The following is an 18,491-nucleotide window of genomic DNA, read 5'->3' on the forward strand; positions in this document are numbered from 1 at the left end:
CGCACTGAATTGTTACTGTAGATCAAACACGACAAAAAAAGCACCGATTTCAATTTAAACATACCTAAAAAGAGGATTCTAGTTTTTCTAGTGCAGTTCCCACTGCAGTTAATGCTTTTACACAGCGAGCATTAGATATATTGCAGTTCACCCCTCAAACTTTCAAACTGCTATGATAGAATAGAGAAATCCAGATGTCTGCTAGCTTGTGTTTGAATAATGTGATGCACTCTGATGTGCATGTGGTAGGAGTGATGGCAGTAAGGCGGGTGTGATCCATCACTGACCTACTGAGCCAGTTTGCTGTACGGTAAGCTGAAGTTGTTTAGATACTAAACAGTTGAACATAGTTTAGCGCTCTTCACCAGACAGCTTAAAATCAGAAACCAGAAACTTTTTCCAACTGTCCCATGACAGATTTGTGAAATGTTCCACTGTTTGGCAAGTGCTTGCTATGTTCTGATAGAATAGATTAAAACAGCGACTGACCACTCAGGAGCAAAAATCCACCTTCAAACTTGCAAGAAATAATGATTTGATATTTCTGATGTAATGATATCAACTGTTTTGTTGTTGTTGTTTTTTTTTTATCGTAATAACATTTTTGGCTATACATTGGATATAAAAAGTCTACACACCCCTGTTCAAATGCCAGGTTTTTGTGATATAAAAAAATGAAAGCAAGACAAATCATTTCACAACTTTTTCCACCTTTAGTGAGACCTATAGCCTGTACAATGCAATTGAAAAACAAACAGAAACCTTTACGTTGGAAAAATATGAAATAAAAAACTTAAAATAACCTGGTTGCATAAATATGCACACCCTTAAACTAATACTTTGTTGCAGCACCTTTTGGCTTTTATTACAACTCTCAGTCTTTTTGGGTAGGAGCCTATCAGTATGGCACATCTTGATGTGGCAATATTTGCCCACTCTTCTTTGCAAAACCGCTCCAAATCTGACAGATTGCGAGGGCATCTGCTGTGCACAGCCCTCTTCAGATCACAGATGTTTGATGGGATTCAGGTCTGGATTGAGGTCCGGTGAAGCCATTCTTTTGTTGATTTTAGATGTATGCTTTGGGTCATTGTCATGCTGAAAGATGAATTTCCTCTTCATCTTCAGCTTTCTAACAGAAGGCCGAAGGTATTGTGCCAACACCGACTGGTGTTTGGAACTGTTCATAATTCCGTCCACCCTGACTAAGGCCCCAGTTCCAGCTGAAGAAAAACAGCCCCAAAGCATGATGCTGCCACCACCATGCTTCACTGTAGGTATGGTGTTCTTTTGGTGATGAGCAGTGTTGTTTTTGCGCCAAATACACCTTTTGGAATTATGTCCAAAAAGATCAACCTTGATTTCATCAGACCATAACACATTTTCCCACATGCATTTGGGAGATTTCAGATGTCTTTTTGCAAAATTAAGCCGGGCTTGGATGGATGTTTTTTCTTTGAGAGCCTCTTGCCACCCTACCCCATAGCCCAGACATATGAAGAAGACGGGAGACTGTTGTCACATGTACTGCACAGCCAGTACTTGCCAGAAATTCTTGCAGCTCCTTCAGTGTTGCTTTCGGCCTCTTGGCAGCCTCCCTGACCAGTTTTTTTCTTGTCATCAATTTTGGACCGACGTCCTGTTCTAGGTAATGTCACTGTTGTGTCATGTTTTCTCCACTTGATGATGACAGTCTTCACTGTGTTCCATGGTATATTTAATGACTTGGAAATTCTTTTGTAGCCTTCACCTGACTGATATCTTTGAATATTGAGATGCTCTGGCAGCTCTTTGCGGACCATAGCTTGTGCTGGAAGATGTGGCTACAAAAATGTCAGGACAAGCCTACTAGAACAGCTGAACTTTATTTGGGATTGATCAGAGGCACTTTAATTGGTGACAGGTGTGTACTGACTCCAATTTAACATGAGTTTGAATGTAATTGGTTAAATCTGAACACAGCCACACCCCCAGTTATAAAAGGGTGTGCACACTTATGCAACCACATTATCTCAGTTTATTTTTATTTCACCTCCCTGAAAGATTTCTGTTTGTTTTTCAATTGCATTGTACAGGTTATAGGTCACATTAAAGGTGGAAAAAGTTGTGAAGTGATTTGTCTTGCTGTCATTTTTTTACATCACAAAAACCTGGCATTTGAACAGGGGTGTGTAGACTTTTTATATCCACTGTATCACCCAGCCCTACTGGAGTGCCATCCTTCTCCAGAGAGTTGTGTTGGTAGCATGATTTGTTACTGCATAACCACTTAGCATTATACCTTGTTATAAATTTGTGTTTTTGCATTAGATTTGCCTTTTGATCTTTTTTTTTTAAACCAAATTGTATTTTTTTACACTATTTTCAGACTGTTTGTTGTAGGAGATTAAATACAAAATCATATTTCTCTTCTTTTTCAGTTCATTGGATGCACTGCAGGCAGGTGTGTTCATAAGCCGCTCTAGAGCTGAGGAGATTTACCGCTGTCTGCACTACTCATGTGACACCACACTAATCTAACTAAGACATCACTTCAAAGAGCAGCCTCTGAGCATCTGATGGTTCAAGAAGCTACATGATGTAAACTACATATTAGTTTCTCATTGCCCTATTTTTTAAAACTATTGTGGGCACAGGAAATGTTTGTCCTACAGTGAGCTGCTTTAATATCTTAGTTTTAGGAGGTACTGTGTAAATGTGAGCTTACTAAGAACAGCTTGTTAGATCGGTAATTAAACAATTGTGGTTTACGAGAATATGTGCAGGTAGCTGAGCAATAAAAACAGATTTTCTAACCATGTTTTATTTTAAAAATCTCTACCTCTTTTGACTGAGCTTTTGATGTAACAAATTTCCATAAACTATATATATATATATATATATATATATATATATATATATATATATATATATATAGTTTATGGAAATTTGTGGAAATATACTATATATATTATATATTATATAATATATTATAATGTATATTATATATATATATATGTATATATAATATTTTATATATATATATATATATATATATATATATATATATATATATAATATTTTATATATATATATATATATATATATATATATATATATATATATATATATATAGTATTCAGTCTGTTTCCTTTCACAGTGGAAACAGACTGGATATAATATAATCCTTTCATATATATATATATATATATATATATATATATATATATATATATATATATAGTTTATGGAAATTTGTGGAAATATACTATATATATTATATATTATATAATATATTATAATGTATATTATATATATATATATGTATATATAATATTTTATATATATATATATATATAGTATTCAGTCTGTTTCCTTTCACAGTGGAAACAGACTGGATATAATATAATCCTTTCATATATATATATATATATATATATATATATATATATATATATATATATATAAAATATTATATTATATATTTTGTTTTTTTTATATAACTGTAAAGTTATCATTTTCGAGAGATGAGGTTTTGTTCCGAGAGCAGAGATATCCTTATTGAATATTGCCATAGGCTTGTCAATTTCCTCATTTCATATCATTTAAAGAAATGTGAATAAACACAGGAAGATTAATGAACGTTTCTGTTCGTTTTGTATACTGGGCTAACTTCTGAAAGTAGACTGTGTTGCTAAAGTCAAGAAATATAAATCCAGCTTCTTCTAATAAGATATAGAAGTCTGCACTGTAGACATTCAGAGCACCAAAGTCATTCTGGTCAACTCAGGTTTGTCCCACTGTGAAAGGAAACAGACTGGATCACTGAACACATCTGCACTTGGTGTCATGCTCATATAAGGAGCTTCAGGTCAAAGTTGGTTTTCTCTGTGGGAAAAAAATGAATGAAGCTGTCTCGCTCTGTGTTAAACAGAAATGTCCCAAAGCCATTAACACCAATGACTGAAGTTTAGTTTAACCACCAGAGGATAGCAAAGCTACTGTTTCTTACTGACCACAGTGTACACGGCTTTGAGATTACGAAGTACCAAAAGCAGGAGAACCTACAAAGCTTTTAATCAGGTTCTACAGTGGAGAAACGTTTTTTTATATTTAAGCCATTTCTCAGTTTACTTAGTGTTGTTGCTTCTTCTTTTTTTTTTTTTTTTTAAACCTGTCATGTCTGGGAATTTTTGCAATCGGAATGGTAATCCGAATGCACTGATGTACCAAACATATTTGAACATATGTTTTCACAAGAACAGCTCTATAGATTACTAAAGCCTATTCTTGTTAATGTTTGTATTTTATTTGTTTGGCCAGGCCTGACAGGCAATAAAGGAGAGAAAAAAGAGGACAGGAAAGAAAGAGAAGAAGGGAGGGAAAAAAAATCATAATAATAATCATAATAATAATAATTAAAAAAAATAATAAAAATAAAAGAAACAAAAAAGAAAGAAAAAAATAAATAAAATAAGTAAATAAAGACAACTAAATAAACAAACAAAAAAATATATAGATATACATACATACACACATTCACATATCTATACATATGCATATACATGTATACACCCAGACACAATTCTACTATTTGCGGCTACATACATACACATGTTCACATATCTATACATATGCATATACACATATACACCGACACACACACAATTCTACTGTTTGCAGCAATGTGTATATGTGTGTATACGCGTCCACGTGTCATGTGTCATGGAATGTACTCAATAATGAGGGCAAGAAGCCGCAACCATGCCCCCGTGGTCCAGAGACAGATAGGGAAGGACCTGGGGGACCCGGACCATCCACAGCCCATTAGGAACTCAGGAGACCTGAGGCCACACGCTCCGACGGCCACCGCGCGCACACCCCAGAGGACGAAGAATGGAGGCCCCAGACGGAGCGCCCACAGACAAAGGGCAAGAGACCAGAGAGCCAGCGGCAACCCAGGGAGGCAGCCACCCCGGCCCCGAACGACCGGCCATGTGAAATGAAAAGAATGTGTGTGAGCTACAGTGCAATTAAAATTGGAGGGACAGAGGCAATGTAGTACTGAATAACAGCACACAGCCACACTGCCCCCCCAAGGCCCTCAATGTCTAATGTGTAAATAAAATTGATGGGCAGGTAGCAGTGAGCAGATAGGTGAGGTCACCTCAGCAGCGCCACCCACCATCCACTGAGTGTCACACTTGCCCCCCAAAGCCCTGTGTGTACTGTAATGTGTCATGAAATGTGTCATTGGGAGGGAAAAAAAAAAAAAGTGGGGGGGGGGGGGGGGGGGGGGGGAAGACAGAGGAGGAGTGGGACATCACGCAGCACAGCGAGCAGAGCCAGGTAGGTGGCCCTACTCACTGCAGCATGAGCCCCCCTTCCCCAGAACCCCCATGTGTAGTGTGATGTTTGACTGAGTGGGAGGAGGGGAAGGGTCAGAATAAGAAAAACCAAGAGGCAGAGGACTACCCCTCGGAGGAAGAGAGCCAGCTGGCGCTAGCTCACTAGGCACCCCGGTTTCCTACACCCGGCCACGGGCCCCCAGATCCCCACCCCAAGACCATGAGCGCACACATCCAGGCCCCCCACCATCAACAACCAGGGCCCGCACACAGAAACCGCAGAGCAGCAGCCCCTGTCTCCAGTCCAAGAGCCATCAGGCACCCAAATTTTGTAATTGGAAGGGATATTGAATCATTAATTTTTAATAATAACTTGTATATTTTTGATAACAGTTTAGGGGTATAGAGATTTAGAAAGTCTGTTATCCACACAGGGATTTCTAGATTTAGGTTATTTAAATAAAATCTTGCCTGTATGATGGACCTCAATTGGTGATTCAAGAAATTCAAGAAATTTGCTACTGCTAATTTCATATTTTAAAATAAGATCTTCAAATGAAATAAAGGTCCCATCATGAATAACATGTTCTAAATTATTTATTCCTTTTTCTTGCCATTCTGAAAAATTCAGTACTGTCTTTTTCCGACATATATCAGGATTGTTCCAAATGGGTGTCAATTTACAAGGGATTAGTGAAGACATAGCCATCTTTAAAAATTCCCACCAGGCTGTCAGGGTGGTGCTTATTGTAAGGCTTTTAAAGCAATTGTAATGTTTAATGCTGGAGCTAATGAAAGGTAAGTCAGATATTTTCAAATTCCCACAGAGTGTTTGTTCCATATCCAGCCATGGGCTGTCTGAACGGTTTGATTTCATCCACCTTGAAACATACTATAGTCTATTGGCTAAAAAATAGTGATAAAAATTTGGTAGTTGTAGACCACTGCTGCATTTTAGCTTTTGTAAAGTCTTCAAACTTATTCTCGATGTTTTACTTTTCCATAAAAATTTAGAAATGTTTGAGTCTAGCGATTTAAACCAAGCAATAGAAGGTTTATTAGGGATCATTAAGAACAGATAATTTACTTTAGGCAGAATCATAATTTTTATTGTGGCAACTCTCCCCATGAGAGATATAGGTAGAGAGTTCCAACGTGTGAGATCGTCCTCTATTGTTTTTAGTAGAGGAATATGGTTCAGTCGTACCAGATCTAACAGCCTGGGAGAAAAATTTATACCTAGATAGCTAATGTTGCCCGACTGTAGTGATGTAGTGATGATGTTCTGAAATTTACAATTCAGAGGCAAAACTGTTGATTTACTCCAATTAATGGAGTAATCTGATACAGATGAGAACTTATCTATAAGTGTGATTGTCTTTAGCGGTTTGTGAGTTCCCGAGGAAAAGTAATACATCATCAGCATAAAGGCTTATTTTACGGTCTGTATTTTCTGTTTGGATTCCTTTGATGTTTACATTCTGTCGGATTTTTGCTGCTAGTGGCTCAATGAAGATGATAAACATTGAGGGAGAGAGTGGGCAACCTTGTCTAGTTCCCCTCTGCAGACTGAAGCTTTGTGAAATAAGATCATTTGTCCTAACCTGTGCATTTGGAGAGCTGTATAATGTTTCGATCCAGTTTATAAAGGATGGGCCAAATCCAAATTTATGTAGAACTGCTAACAAAAATTTCCAATTTACCCTGTCGAATGCTTTCTCTGCATCTAAAGAGACTACTATTTTTTCTAATTTGTTAATGGAACAGTAATCTATTATATTTATTAGTCGGCGTGTGTTATTGGCCGAGTGCCGGCCCTTGATAAAACCTGTTTGGTCTGAATGTATAATATATGGAGTGATTTTTTCTAATCTTCTTGCGAGAACTTTGCAAATAATTTTAAGGTCTACATTAATAAGAGAGATTGGGCGATAGCTAGATGGAAGTGTTGGGTCTTTGCCTGGTTTAAGAAGCAGGCTAATGTTGGCAGAGTTCATGTTTGGAGAGATTGTGTGGTTATTCTTGATTTGAGTCACCATCGTGAAAAAAGTAGGTTCTAACACAGGCCAAAATTCTTTATAGAATTCTGCTGGGAAACCGTCTGGGCCTGGGGCTTTATTATTTGGAAGGTGCTGTATTGCTTTATAGAATTCAGATGATGAAAATGGTGAATCAAGAGTCGTAACCTGATCCTCATTTAATTTAGGTAGATTTATATCATTAAGAAATTCTTCAATTTCAGCATCAGATGGATTAATCTGTGATGAGTATAAGGCTTCATAAAAGTCTTTAAAGGAGTTATTTATTTGTTGTGGGTCATGAGTAATATTACCGACCGAGTCTTTAATAGAGTGAATAGCTGTTTTTTCTTTATTCAGTTCTAACTGATTGGCCAGGAATTTTCCAGATTTATTTCCATGTTCAAAGTTTTCTAGACGCAACCTCTGCAACATAAATTGTGTCTTCTTATCAAGTATTTCATTTTATTCCAATTTAAGTTTCCTCAGGCTGTTAATTATATTTTCTTGTGGTGATGCAGCATAGGCATTTTCTAAAGATTTAATTTTCTGTTCCAATTCTAATATAAGTGTTTTTTCTTTATTTTTCTCATGTGCGCATTAAGATATTATTTTACCCCGCATTACTGCCTTTCCTGCTTCCCAAAGAACACATAGCGATATTTCCGGCAGATTATTTTGTTCTAAGTATATAGCCCACTCTCGTTTAAAATAATTAATGAAAGATGATAGGATGTATCTGAGTGTCTGTGATTTCCGTCATCATGGAGCTACTGACTAAAAAGTAATCCAAGCGGGAGTGAGAGTGATGTAGTTGTGAGAAAAAACTATAATCTCTCAGAGTGGGGTGATGTGAGCGCCAAGCATCGCAAAGACCAAAATCCTTCATGTACTGTTTAAGAATGTCTGCAGACTGCCAGTTCCTTTGACTCACTGCTGTACTGAGCCTGTCAATCTCTGCATTAAGTACCAAGTTGAAGTCCCCTCCTATTACAAGTGTGGTGTCAGAGTGATCAGCAAGTGAGGTGAAAAAGGTATGAAAGAAGGAGGGATCATCAACATTTGGTCCATATATACTAGCAATACATAAATCTATATTCTGAATAGATAGATTAAGTATTATAAATCTGCCTTCGGGGTCTGATATTGTGTTTCTAATAGAGAAGTTTATCCTTTTGTTAATCAATATAGCTACACCTCTTTGTTTAGAGTTATAACAGGCTGAGTACATATGAGGAAACTATGAAGAGGAGAGTGTGTGTGCAGATGTTCTGGACACTTGTGTCTCCTGTAGGAACACAATGTCAGCCTGTAAATCTGTTGTTGCTTCTTTTAACACAGATGAAAATGTATTTGTGTTCAAGTAACAACCAACGCTTCATAACAACCTGTTCAGGAAGTACTAAAACTAACCAGGCTATTTTGGTACTGCATAGAGACAAATTACATTCAACTTTAATTCAAATGTTCTGAAATGGAAACTAAATGACTGATCAAAAACAGTTTACTCTTCAATGTTCACTAGACTGACAGTTGAAGTTCAGGACTACCACTGAACTTCAGAGCACTTCCCCTTTAAGGCAACATCGTCCCATAAAATAATTTTCAGTCTTGCGATCCAATTTATCAGTGTTTTCTCATTTGTCTCACTGAACTGTTGTAGTTCATAAAAATGTCAAAGGGGCACCTTCTCCATACATTTTCAGATGGGTCATGTAGGGATTTGACTGAGCCAATGACATTTTGTACTTTACCCAGTGCTTTGTTGGCATTGATTAAGATTAAGATTAAGTGAACCTTATTAGTCCCACAATGGGGAAATTTCACCTCTGCATTTAACCCATCCGTGAAGTGAAACACCACATACACACTAATGAGCACACACACTAGGGGGCAGTGAACACACTTGCCCGGAGCGGTGGGCAGCCCAATCTGCAGCGCCCGGGGAGCAGTTAGGGGTTAGGTGTCTTGCTCAAGGACACCTCAGTCATGTGCTGAACCGGCGACCTTCCGGTCACGAGGCTGGATCCCTAACCTCCTGCCCACGACTGCCCCACAAGACATTTCTGCTGTCAGTAGCAGAAATTCCTGTTCAAAAATCCAACTGCATTTTCCCCTAGTTGACTTAACTAAGGCATGACGGACTCTTTGGACACATCATTGACAGTATATACACTGATACGGCCAATATTTATTGAGCTATACATACAGTGGTACAAGTAGTGTCTCTCAGTAAGGCATCGGGCCACCATGCAACGTGCCAGACACCAGGCCTTCTGAACGTGTCACATGTTTCCCGTTCCATAGTTTTACATTTCTCTTCATATGAAAATTGTGCAGTCATTCAGAAGACATTAGTTTACTTTTTTTGCTGAGTCATCCAGCAAATGCTCCATGGTTAGCTGATCATATCAATGACCAAATGTATTACATGATTTGAATTTTTACCTTCAGTTGCTGTCCTTCAAAGAATACACCCTCTTATACAGTGTGACTAAAGGTTAGCAAAGGCAAAACAGTCAAATCTGAAAACAAGGCACTGTTATTACCTTGGTGTTAACTCATGATGATGGCACTAACCATATGATTTTGTAGGTGACCAAGAGAGCAACTTAGGCAATTATTTAATACATTTTTTTTATTTCTTTCCAAGTAATTAGCATGAAATCATTGGAGCAATTCATTTTCTTCACAATTGGAAATACAGTGTCTATAAAATCAGTATTTCTGTACTACCAGCTGACAACCCAAATCAAATGAATAAAGATCCCAGGCCCTTTGGCGAATGCTACCAACTGCTTCTACAATATTTAAAGGCCTCATACAACTTATGCCTGAAGGAATTAAAAGACTGATGTCACACTCTCCTGATGCTTTTCTTTTTTTTTGCAACTAGGGGTGGGGGGGGGGATACATTTTATATGCATCGCATGTGGACGTGGATGATCCTGAATCGATTCACAAATGCCAAAAATAAATTTTCATTAAAAACATCACTTCACTACATTAAAAGCTATTGCAGGGGTCGGCAACCAAATGTTAGTAAGAGTCATTTTGTCTTTTCAACAAATCAATTCACCTTGGGAGCCACAACATTGAGTCCATTTTACCATCTTGCCTGCACATGTGTCTCAGTACATGCAAATTTTCCTGTGTAGAGTAAAAATATACCACATAATAAACCACAATGCAGACTTCCTGCTTTAAGCTTTAGTTCAGCTGTAGCCACTTTTCTTGCATCACCAACTGGAAACTTGCACAAAAGTACAACAGTTTCTTATAAAATGTCTCTGAATGGTCTACTTTTTACAAGGCTGAAGTCTGGTTCTTGTTCTCCAGCTTCTCGTCCGACTTTTCCTGTTCCACCTTAAATGGTGCCTGAGGTGCCAGAATGTAATGCAGCGCCATTTAAGGAGGAACACGAAAATTGAATCAAGAAGCCGACTTCAGTTTCACGTTTTTAGTGTTTCAGTTTCTCGTTGCAGATTAAATGTATCAGGAAACCAGCTGACTGTTTATATAAATCATTTATTGTTAAAACTGTGTTTGAACAACCAGCAGAGCTTTATTTTACTGTAAAGGAGGATGATTTTACCTAGAAATCTAATTCTGATGTGGAGACGCAACCGGCCAGTAAAAGAGATGCAGGTTACCGACCAGCTATAGTTGCTGAGGACCATTGATCAAGCCATGTCAAAATTTACACCCAACTCAGAAAGGATGACGCAAACTACAAACTCTATCACAACTTTTATTGCCAAGGATTTGCATCTGTACTCAGTCTCTGAAAACCGAGGCTTTTGCATTATGCCTATGCACTATTCGCACTATGAGATTTACTATGAGATCCTGTCTCAAAGACATTTTGCTTACACAGTGACCCCTACTCTGTACAACGAGACCAAAACTGAAGTTATAGAATCACTGAAGATAATGGGTAGGATAGCTGTAATATGCTGCATGGACATCCATTGCCACAAGATCTTATTTCATCGTAACTGGGCATTTTATTGTAGATGAGTGGCAGCCTGTGTCTCATGTGCTCCAAACAAGAGCAGTGAAAGAGAGCCTTCCAGTTGACTTGCCACATGACTTCCATTTAATTTATTAATAAAAGATGTTAGAAGTAAATTCATTGTGGATCATTACAAATACTGTGCTTTAAAATGTCCAAGTTGTCACACAGTGACAAAAAAAGAAATCCAGTATTTAAAAAAGATGCATCGATAATTGTTTTATAATCACATTGCAGCCCTCAATCAATCAAAATGTGAGGTGCCCAGAGATTCCCACCCCTATCTGCAACCACAGTAAAATACTACAAACCAGACATTTGGTCAGTGAATAATTAAGAATTCATTGTCCAAGTTACAGGGCAGTACAGGCCCAATTTCATTAGTGATTATGCACAAAAGCAAACATTTCAATCCTTCGTTCTGAGGAATGAATCACATGGACTCTATTGTTAGTCTGGATGTGCAGTATGTGAGCCAGATCCATTAGAGCTGAATTGGGGCTCAAATTGTGAGCATCTAAAACCATTATGCGCTTTAGATGGGACATCTGTGCAGCCTGAAGAAACTCTGTTTCAGGAACATTGTGGTGTCTAAAAGAACAAAAGCATAAAAAGATGCAACAATTATATAACATACAAGACAGCTTTGAATTCTATTACTGAAGATGAAGCTCTGACCTCATTTTCAGGCTCTGAAGCTTAGGGAAAATAAGGCAATAAAGCTTTGCCTTTCATGTCAGCACAGGTCCAAGTAAAGGCACAAGAGATCAGGCACCTGTTGTGCCATTTCCCTCAAAGCCTTCAGCTCCCCCACCACTCCTTTAAGCGACAAGCTCTGCACTGGTCCAGGCACCAAGTTAGCATAGGCACCAAGCTGATACCCCACTGGAAAACACAAACAACCTTGTAAAAATGCAAAAGAAATATTAATGTTGCAAAACAAGATGTACCATAGACATAACAAATGAGTACATTTCCCCTCTAATGGTACTTTCTGAAAATGAAAAAAATTAAGTCGTACATTTACTCATACTTGAGTTTATTTATAATAAAATTTTACTGCATTACTAATTTTTAACGTTACAGAATATAAATACATATCACTTATAAACCAATTTGAAGAAAACATGGTTAAATTTAAAAGTTTCAACTCCAGCGTGAGGGACCAAATGCCTAGCTAGGTAATCCTAGCTAAGCAGGTACAGTGTTTTCTATTTTATTCTTACTTTTATTATGTATCTATTTATTAAACATAAAATCTGTGTATATTTTATGTTATTTTATATTTTATGACAAGCACCAGTCAACTATCTACTAGTTGAATTGTGTCACCTCATACTTTTACAGTTTACCCACTTAAAATATAACCTGGTTTAATCGCTGTTTTGGAGATAGAACGGCCATGTACAGTAAATCCAGTTTAATGCAGATGTTAATTCCATTGGACTACCATTTATGAGTTTAAAGGACTAATCTGATCAGGCTGTGAGGGCTTTGTCATGTGCAAGCTGTACACAGGCTAAACACAGCTCACTTGACATTAATAAAGAACCTTCAGAATCACCAGGGTACAGCCAACTCTGGCAACTCTGCACAGCCTTTCAGGGGTCCTAAACTACTTTGTCAGAAACAGATAAACTAGGAAGCCATATGGAGTCAACTAACTGAAATTCATGTACATTATTGTAAACTTTGTTCCTGGCACAGTTCACAGAATGATGTATAAATGTGCGTACTGTGATCTCTCAGGACTTTTTTTTCGCTTAATACCATTATTTACCTTAGTTTTGTCTGTACAGATTTGTTACACTGATGTAGCTGATGTAGAAACATTTGCAGATTTTTACTGCAGACATACAAAAAAGTAACTTAATTAATCAAGTAGTTTTCTAATACACTAGACATATACTCTTACTTGAGTAATTTTCCACCTCTGCCCACAGACCTCTCTAAGCTCTTTCTGTTTTCTAAATCTTATTTGAGTATATCAATACTTATACCTTATAACTGTGTAGATTTTGTTTACTGTTGAAGACTACTGGAAAGGTTATTCTAAAAATCCAATTTGAGTATATTTTCTCTTAACCCAAATGAAGTTGATCAGCTGAGACATGAAATTTAGAAGCTACGCTCACTATATGCTTTATTTGGTACACTTTCTTTGTAGCTACACTCACTGTCCATTTTATCAGGTCCAAATACCATGGAGCTACACACTTAAAACATGTTTTTTCAAGGATTCTTTAGTTAAGGCAATGGGTCTATTTAGAACCATGAGTTTTATATGGTTCTATGGAGTTGCACGGTGCTTCAAATTGATGTGTTGTATATGGTACTATTTAGAACCTTGTTGAAAATGGTTCTATACAGCACCAAAAAGGGTTCTTCTACTGTTACAAGCTTGACACTGTAACAACAGAATAACCCTTTTTTGCTGCTACTGTAATATGTTATAAATGCAAGTTAGGTGTATCTAATAGAGGGGACGATATGTACGCAGTTTTTAAAACCCCAGCAACACCGCTGTGTGTGATGTACTTGTAGTAGTGCAACACGCACTAAGGCCCGAAAAACATACTTTACACAAGGACGTGAATGCGAATGACGGTGCTTGGCCAATGCATGGCAAACGCTTGGTCCTTCTGTACAAACTCATGCGTTATTATATTGCTGTGGAGGTGAAAACACTCAGTGCTGAAGGGGGAATAGAGTACAAATCAGAGCAGGATCAACAACTAAACATGGACAGTAGAGGAGAGTGAGCTGCTTTACAACTTCTCTTGGATTGGAAATGCGATAGTTAATCATATTTTTATGATTGCATGAGACTCAACTGCTCGTCTGCTATGGCAGCTGAGAAAGCATGCTGGGGGTACAAGACCGCGTGGTCAGGCTTGGCTGTTGTTTAGCGCTCCTTGCTATAACGCTCAGAATGCAGCTTGCACTTGCATCGCGTTATGAAATGCATCTTGACAAATTTTTAAATGCAACTATGCATGAAATCCCATCTGCGTAGTTTGAAGTGTCTGCGTTTGTCCTTGCGTCCCTGCATGAAGTAGGTTTTTCAGGCCTAACATAAAACTACTATGTCAGTGTTACTGCAGTGCAGGGAGTAATCCACCACCCAAATAATACCTGTTCTGTGGCAGTCCCGGTAGGGTCCTGAACATTGAACAGGGGCTGACAAATTATGCAGAGAAAAAGACAGACTACAGTCTGTAACTGCAGCACTACAAAGTGCACCTATACAGTAAAATTGAAAGTGTTAAAAGAGTCTCAAATAACATATGGTCCCACTCACTTCACTTGAAGTGTCTAACAAGCAAATTGGCATCAGAGTGGTGCAACCGGCATATGAAACAAATCATCTTAGCAGTCCTTTAAAGCACTGCCTTTACTGTCCAAATCTAGCCCTTAACTCAGCCACCCTTTGGCTCTCCTTTACTTTCCCAATGTCTATCTTGTAGACTGTCATCTGAATAAACGTGTACATGTTACGCAGACTCTCACAGTAAGCAGTACCAAAAACAAAATGTGCTTTAAACAACTCATCAAAGGCACAAAGAGAACCAGCTGCCTTACAGGGGGTTGCCACCTTGTCCACTACAATGTAGAATGCATGAATGTGACTTCTTGCTGTACCAACTGCAAGAAGGTAGGGCTGACGTCTTTCTTCAATGGAGTCGAGATGTTCCTGAATGCTGGTTCCTGCCTTAAAATAAACAAACACAAACACCAAGAACCTCAATTACTGCTCAAGGTATTTATCCTTGACACAAATATATGTGTATAAAGCAATACACAAATATGTAGATAAAAAATGTCCAGTATTTCATAAGCGCCCCATTAGATACAATTATTTAAAAGGGAAAAAATGAACACAGAGCTTTCTAAATACAACAAGATACCCTGTGGCCTGGGTCACAGACATCTTGCCTGGGTTTTTGCAGCCTTGTGCAGAAGGTGGGTGTAAATGAAGCAGCAGTAATGAGTGAAGAAAGGTTGCTGTCCAATCCTAATAGAAGCAACATAACACAATAGATGACCGATAAAGTCAAAACTGAGGAGGATAACAGAAAATCAACAAAACACGTTTTGTGCCAGTAGTACTATATATCAGAATTAGATCTTACAGCACAATTAGCAAAACATTTTATTCAATTTCAACTAGATGTTTCTTTTCTAAATGTACGTTATTGTAAAAAGAGTATATAAATCTGAAGTCTACCTAACAAATCCACTTCATCCTGGTTTTCTTCCACAGTCAACTCTGTAGCTTCAATCAGTTCTTGAACTTCATATGAATGACACAGACCTTTGCTCTGATGGATGACTTTATCTTTGAATGCGGTTGGCCATTTCTCAAGGAACTTTGCAGAAGTACTCTCACCAAACAGCAACACAAAGTCTTGCTAAAAAAAAATACTTAAAAAGCCAAAAATTGCCACCTTATAAACACTGTTTTACCAGCCATTATGACAGGAATACCTACCGGGCCCTGGTAGGTATTCCTGGTATTGCTGGGTCATGGACAATCTTCTGGCGGTAGCTGAACATGAGTCTCATCTTCTGTTTGACTAGGGCTTCATCAGAGATACTGCCTCTCTGATATGATCTTCATTCAGTTGTGAGTCTACTTTGAGTGAAGGTGGTCGTTTTGAAGTCCCAAACATGAACTGCTTGATGGTTTTGCGTTCTCAGCGGATGCTTTTCTTTGGATTGTCTTGAGACACCGAGCCAAGTAACCAGATCCACTTTCTGAGGCATAGTAAGGCTCCTTTTACAGAGGAATATTTATATTTAAAAAAAAGTCAATTCTACAGATCCAAAGTAGCTGAAGTAAATGAAAGTGCAGCTCTATTGATACTTACATAGCAATTCTTGGAATAAGGGTCCTTTAAGTATAGGAACAGAGAAATAATTCCCTTGGCATAGAGCTCTCTCACGTGTCTTGGTGGCAATGTCCTTAAAACAATCCAACAAATACAGGGTAAGCAAACTGAAAACCTTACAACTTAATTTACACAAGTTCCAAGTTTAAAACTTTTAAATCAGGATATGTCAGTTTAATACAGTTTGCATTTTTCTTACCAAATAAAATCCATAAGAACAGCCTATTCATGAGTCTCGGTCATTTCTGGAGTCAATATGTTGACCACTTGTCTTCTGGTTGTGTCAGTCAACGTCTTGGTTTGTGTGTATTCTTTAATTACCCTATCCCCTCCAGATTTCTTCAAAAGTATGTTTTCAATCACCTACAAATGAAGCAAAATTTAAGCAAATTACATCTGTAAAATGTCACACAAACTGTCAACATTAAATCATATTTAAAAATGCATTTAACTAGCATAATCAATAAATCTCAAATCACACAGAAACCGATTTGTAACAGGTAATCTTTAAAGTACAGGTACAATGATATGTATATAAACAGCCATTTTTTCCTGCAGCCTGGTAATCCTTTCATATTCTGGCCAATAGCCAGATAGAATAGAATACACCAATCACAAAACACTAGTCTGTGACCATTCTGAAGACAGCTTCTATCTGACTGAACCAGCTAGGTAACCATGTAAATAAATAGAAAAATAAGTCTGGATTTGATTGCATTTTACATTGGAAAGATTAAGTACATTCTGTTCTTGTATATTTGCACTTTGTTTACATCAGATTTGTCAGTAAAGCATATAAACACCTCACCCTTAAATCTAATGTACAATCCACAGCACAATCTGAATTCATTCAGACTGGTGAAAATCTTTGCATTTAAATCATATCTAGGAAGTAGAAAGGAGTTTCTCTCAAAAATGTTATCCAATTTTTATACAGGACACTACATCAAATGGAAGAAACATGTGGACCTCTCTCAGTACATTAAGCACTTCTTTGAATCCAGATTAAAATACTTAGGTGTTCAGCTTCGCAATCTTCTCTCTGACGTTTATTTGGAGGCAGGATGACTGTGTCATCAGAATCACAAGATGACAGATCAGCAGAGTTGAATGATTCATCTGGAGAGACCTCTGGTGACAGAACATATCATTAAAACTTTGTACAGAACATAAGTAAAATTAGCTTTAACAAGAAAAAGACATTAAATCCTATATGGTTTTACAGTAACATTTACACTTCATGTAATCTTCATTTTATTCCCTTAGCTAGTTGCACAATTACACAGATACTTCTCTGCAGCTTGGAAAAAAATCCTGATACACTGAGCGGATGTCTGAATACTGAGTTTTAATCTAATGCAATGTTGTTAGTAGGGCTGCACAATAAATATTTATCAATATCATGATATGAGATTGCTCAAAAAACATATCTTCAGAGCAGCGATGACAGATCAGACAAAATTACCTCACACACAGTGTCAGAAAGACAGCACAAACCTTTAAAGACTAATGAACCCTGGCAGCCAGAAACAACATTTTAATAATAATTTATCATTTCTCATATCAATATGCAGATGTGTATGTAGGCATCAAAGTCCAACGGTTATCCAGCAGGTGGTCAAATGTGCGAAGGGGTATGGGACCGTAAAGTGGGAGAGCAGTGAGAAAAAGGAAAAGAAACGTACGTATTTTTGCCACCGGCTTTAATATGCCACAATTTGAATCCTTTAGCAAATCCTCAAAAACATCATCTTCAATTACTGTTCCAGACTCATCATAAACTTTGAGGTTCTTCTGGAGATCTTCCTTTATGTTGAACTTGGAAAAATCTATCCCACAAAAAACCCCATTATACAAATTATCAGTAGCGGTTCTCAAACCAGTCATTAAAGATTCCCACATCGTCTACACTTCTGCACCATTCAGAAGTGTTGCATTAGACTATTCTGAGGATTGAGAACCACTGATCTAAGGATATTGTTTATCCTTTGAGTGGCAGCATATAAATCAACCTGGTTGAACATTCTTTCTTATACTGAATAAATAAATAATTTAAAAATCATACCTAACTTCAGAAAATTTTGTAACGTCACATTGGTGATCTTGACATACTTCTGTTCCATTTTGTACTTGACTCTCACCAACATCCTACGTGTCAATAACATTCACTCACCATAAAACTACATATATATGACATATATATGTCATATATATATGTAAGAGCGACCGAGAGAGCACG

The 18,491-nt window shown here is 37.5% G+C and overlaps 2 protein-coding genes across 4 annotated transcripts in view; one reads left to right on the forward strand and one right to left on the reverse strand.

The window, feature by feature from the left end:
- The window catches only part of fancm (FA complementation group M), a 66,835-nt gene extending 64,040 nt beyond the window's left edge, over positions 1-2,795 (forward strand). For all 3 annotated transcript variants that reach the window (XM_037542092.1, XM_017713805.2, XM_017713804.2), the window contains exon 22: positions 2,421-2,795. In XM_037542092.1, the coding sequence (XP_037397989.1) occupies positions 2,421-2,455 (35 nt within the window). In that variant the 3' untranslated portion in view covers positions 2,456-2,795. The remainder of the gene's footprint in view (positions 1-2,420) is intronic.
- An 8,887-nt stretch (positions 2,796-11,682) lies between these two features.
- LOC108436984 lies at positions 11,683-18,415 on the reverse strand. The gene is made up of 7 exons (XM_017713777.2): positions 16,452-18,415; positions 16,232-16,325; positions 15,853-16,137; positions 15,589-15,768; positions 15,269-15,375; positions 14,943-15,072; positions 11,683-12,245 (listed from the first exon to the last, which is right to left on the reverse strand). Exons 3-7 carry the CDS (start codon positions 15,887-15,889, stop codon positions 12,097-12,099), a joined length of 603 nt encoding a protein of 200 aa, XP_017569266.1. The 5' UTR covers positions 15,890-16,137; positions 16,232-16,325; positions 16,452-18,415; the 3' UTR covers positions 11,683-12,096.
- Between the last annotated feature and the right edge of the window lie 76 nt (positions 18,416-18,491).

Source organism: Pygocentrus nattereri, chromosome 10, assembly GCF_015220715.1.
Source record: "Pygocentrus nattereri isolate fPygNat1 chromosome 10, fPygNat1.pri, whole genome shotgun sequence".
Lineage (NCBI taxonomy): Eukaryota > Metazoa > Chordata > Actinopteri > Characiformes > Serrasalmidae > Pygocentrus > Pygocentrus nattereri.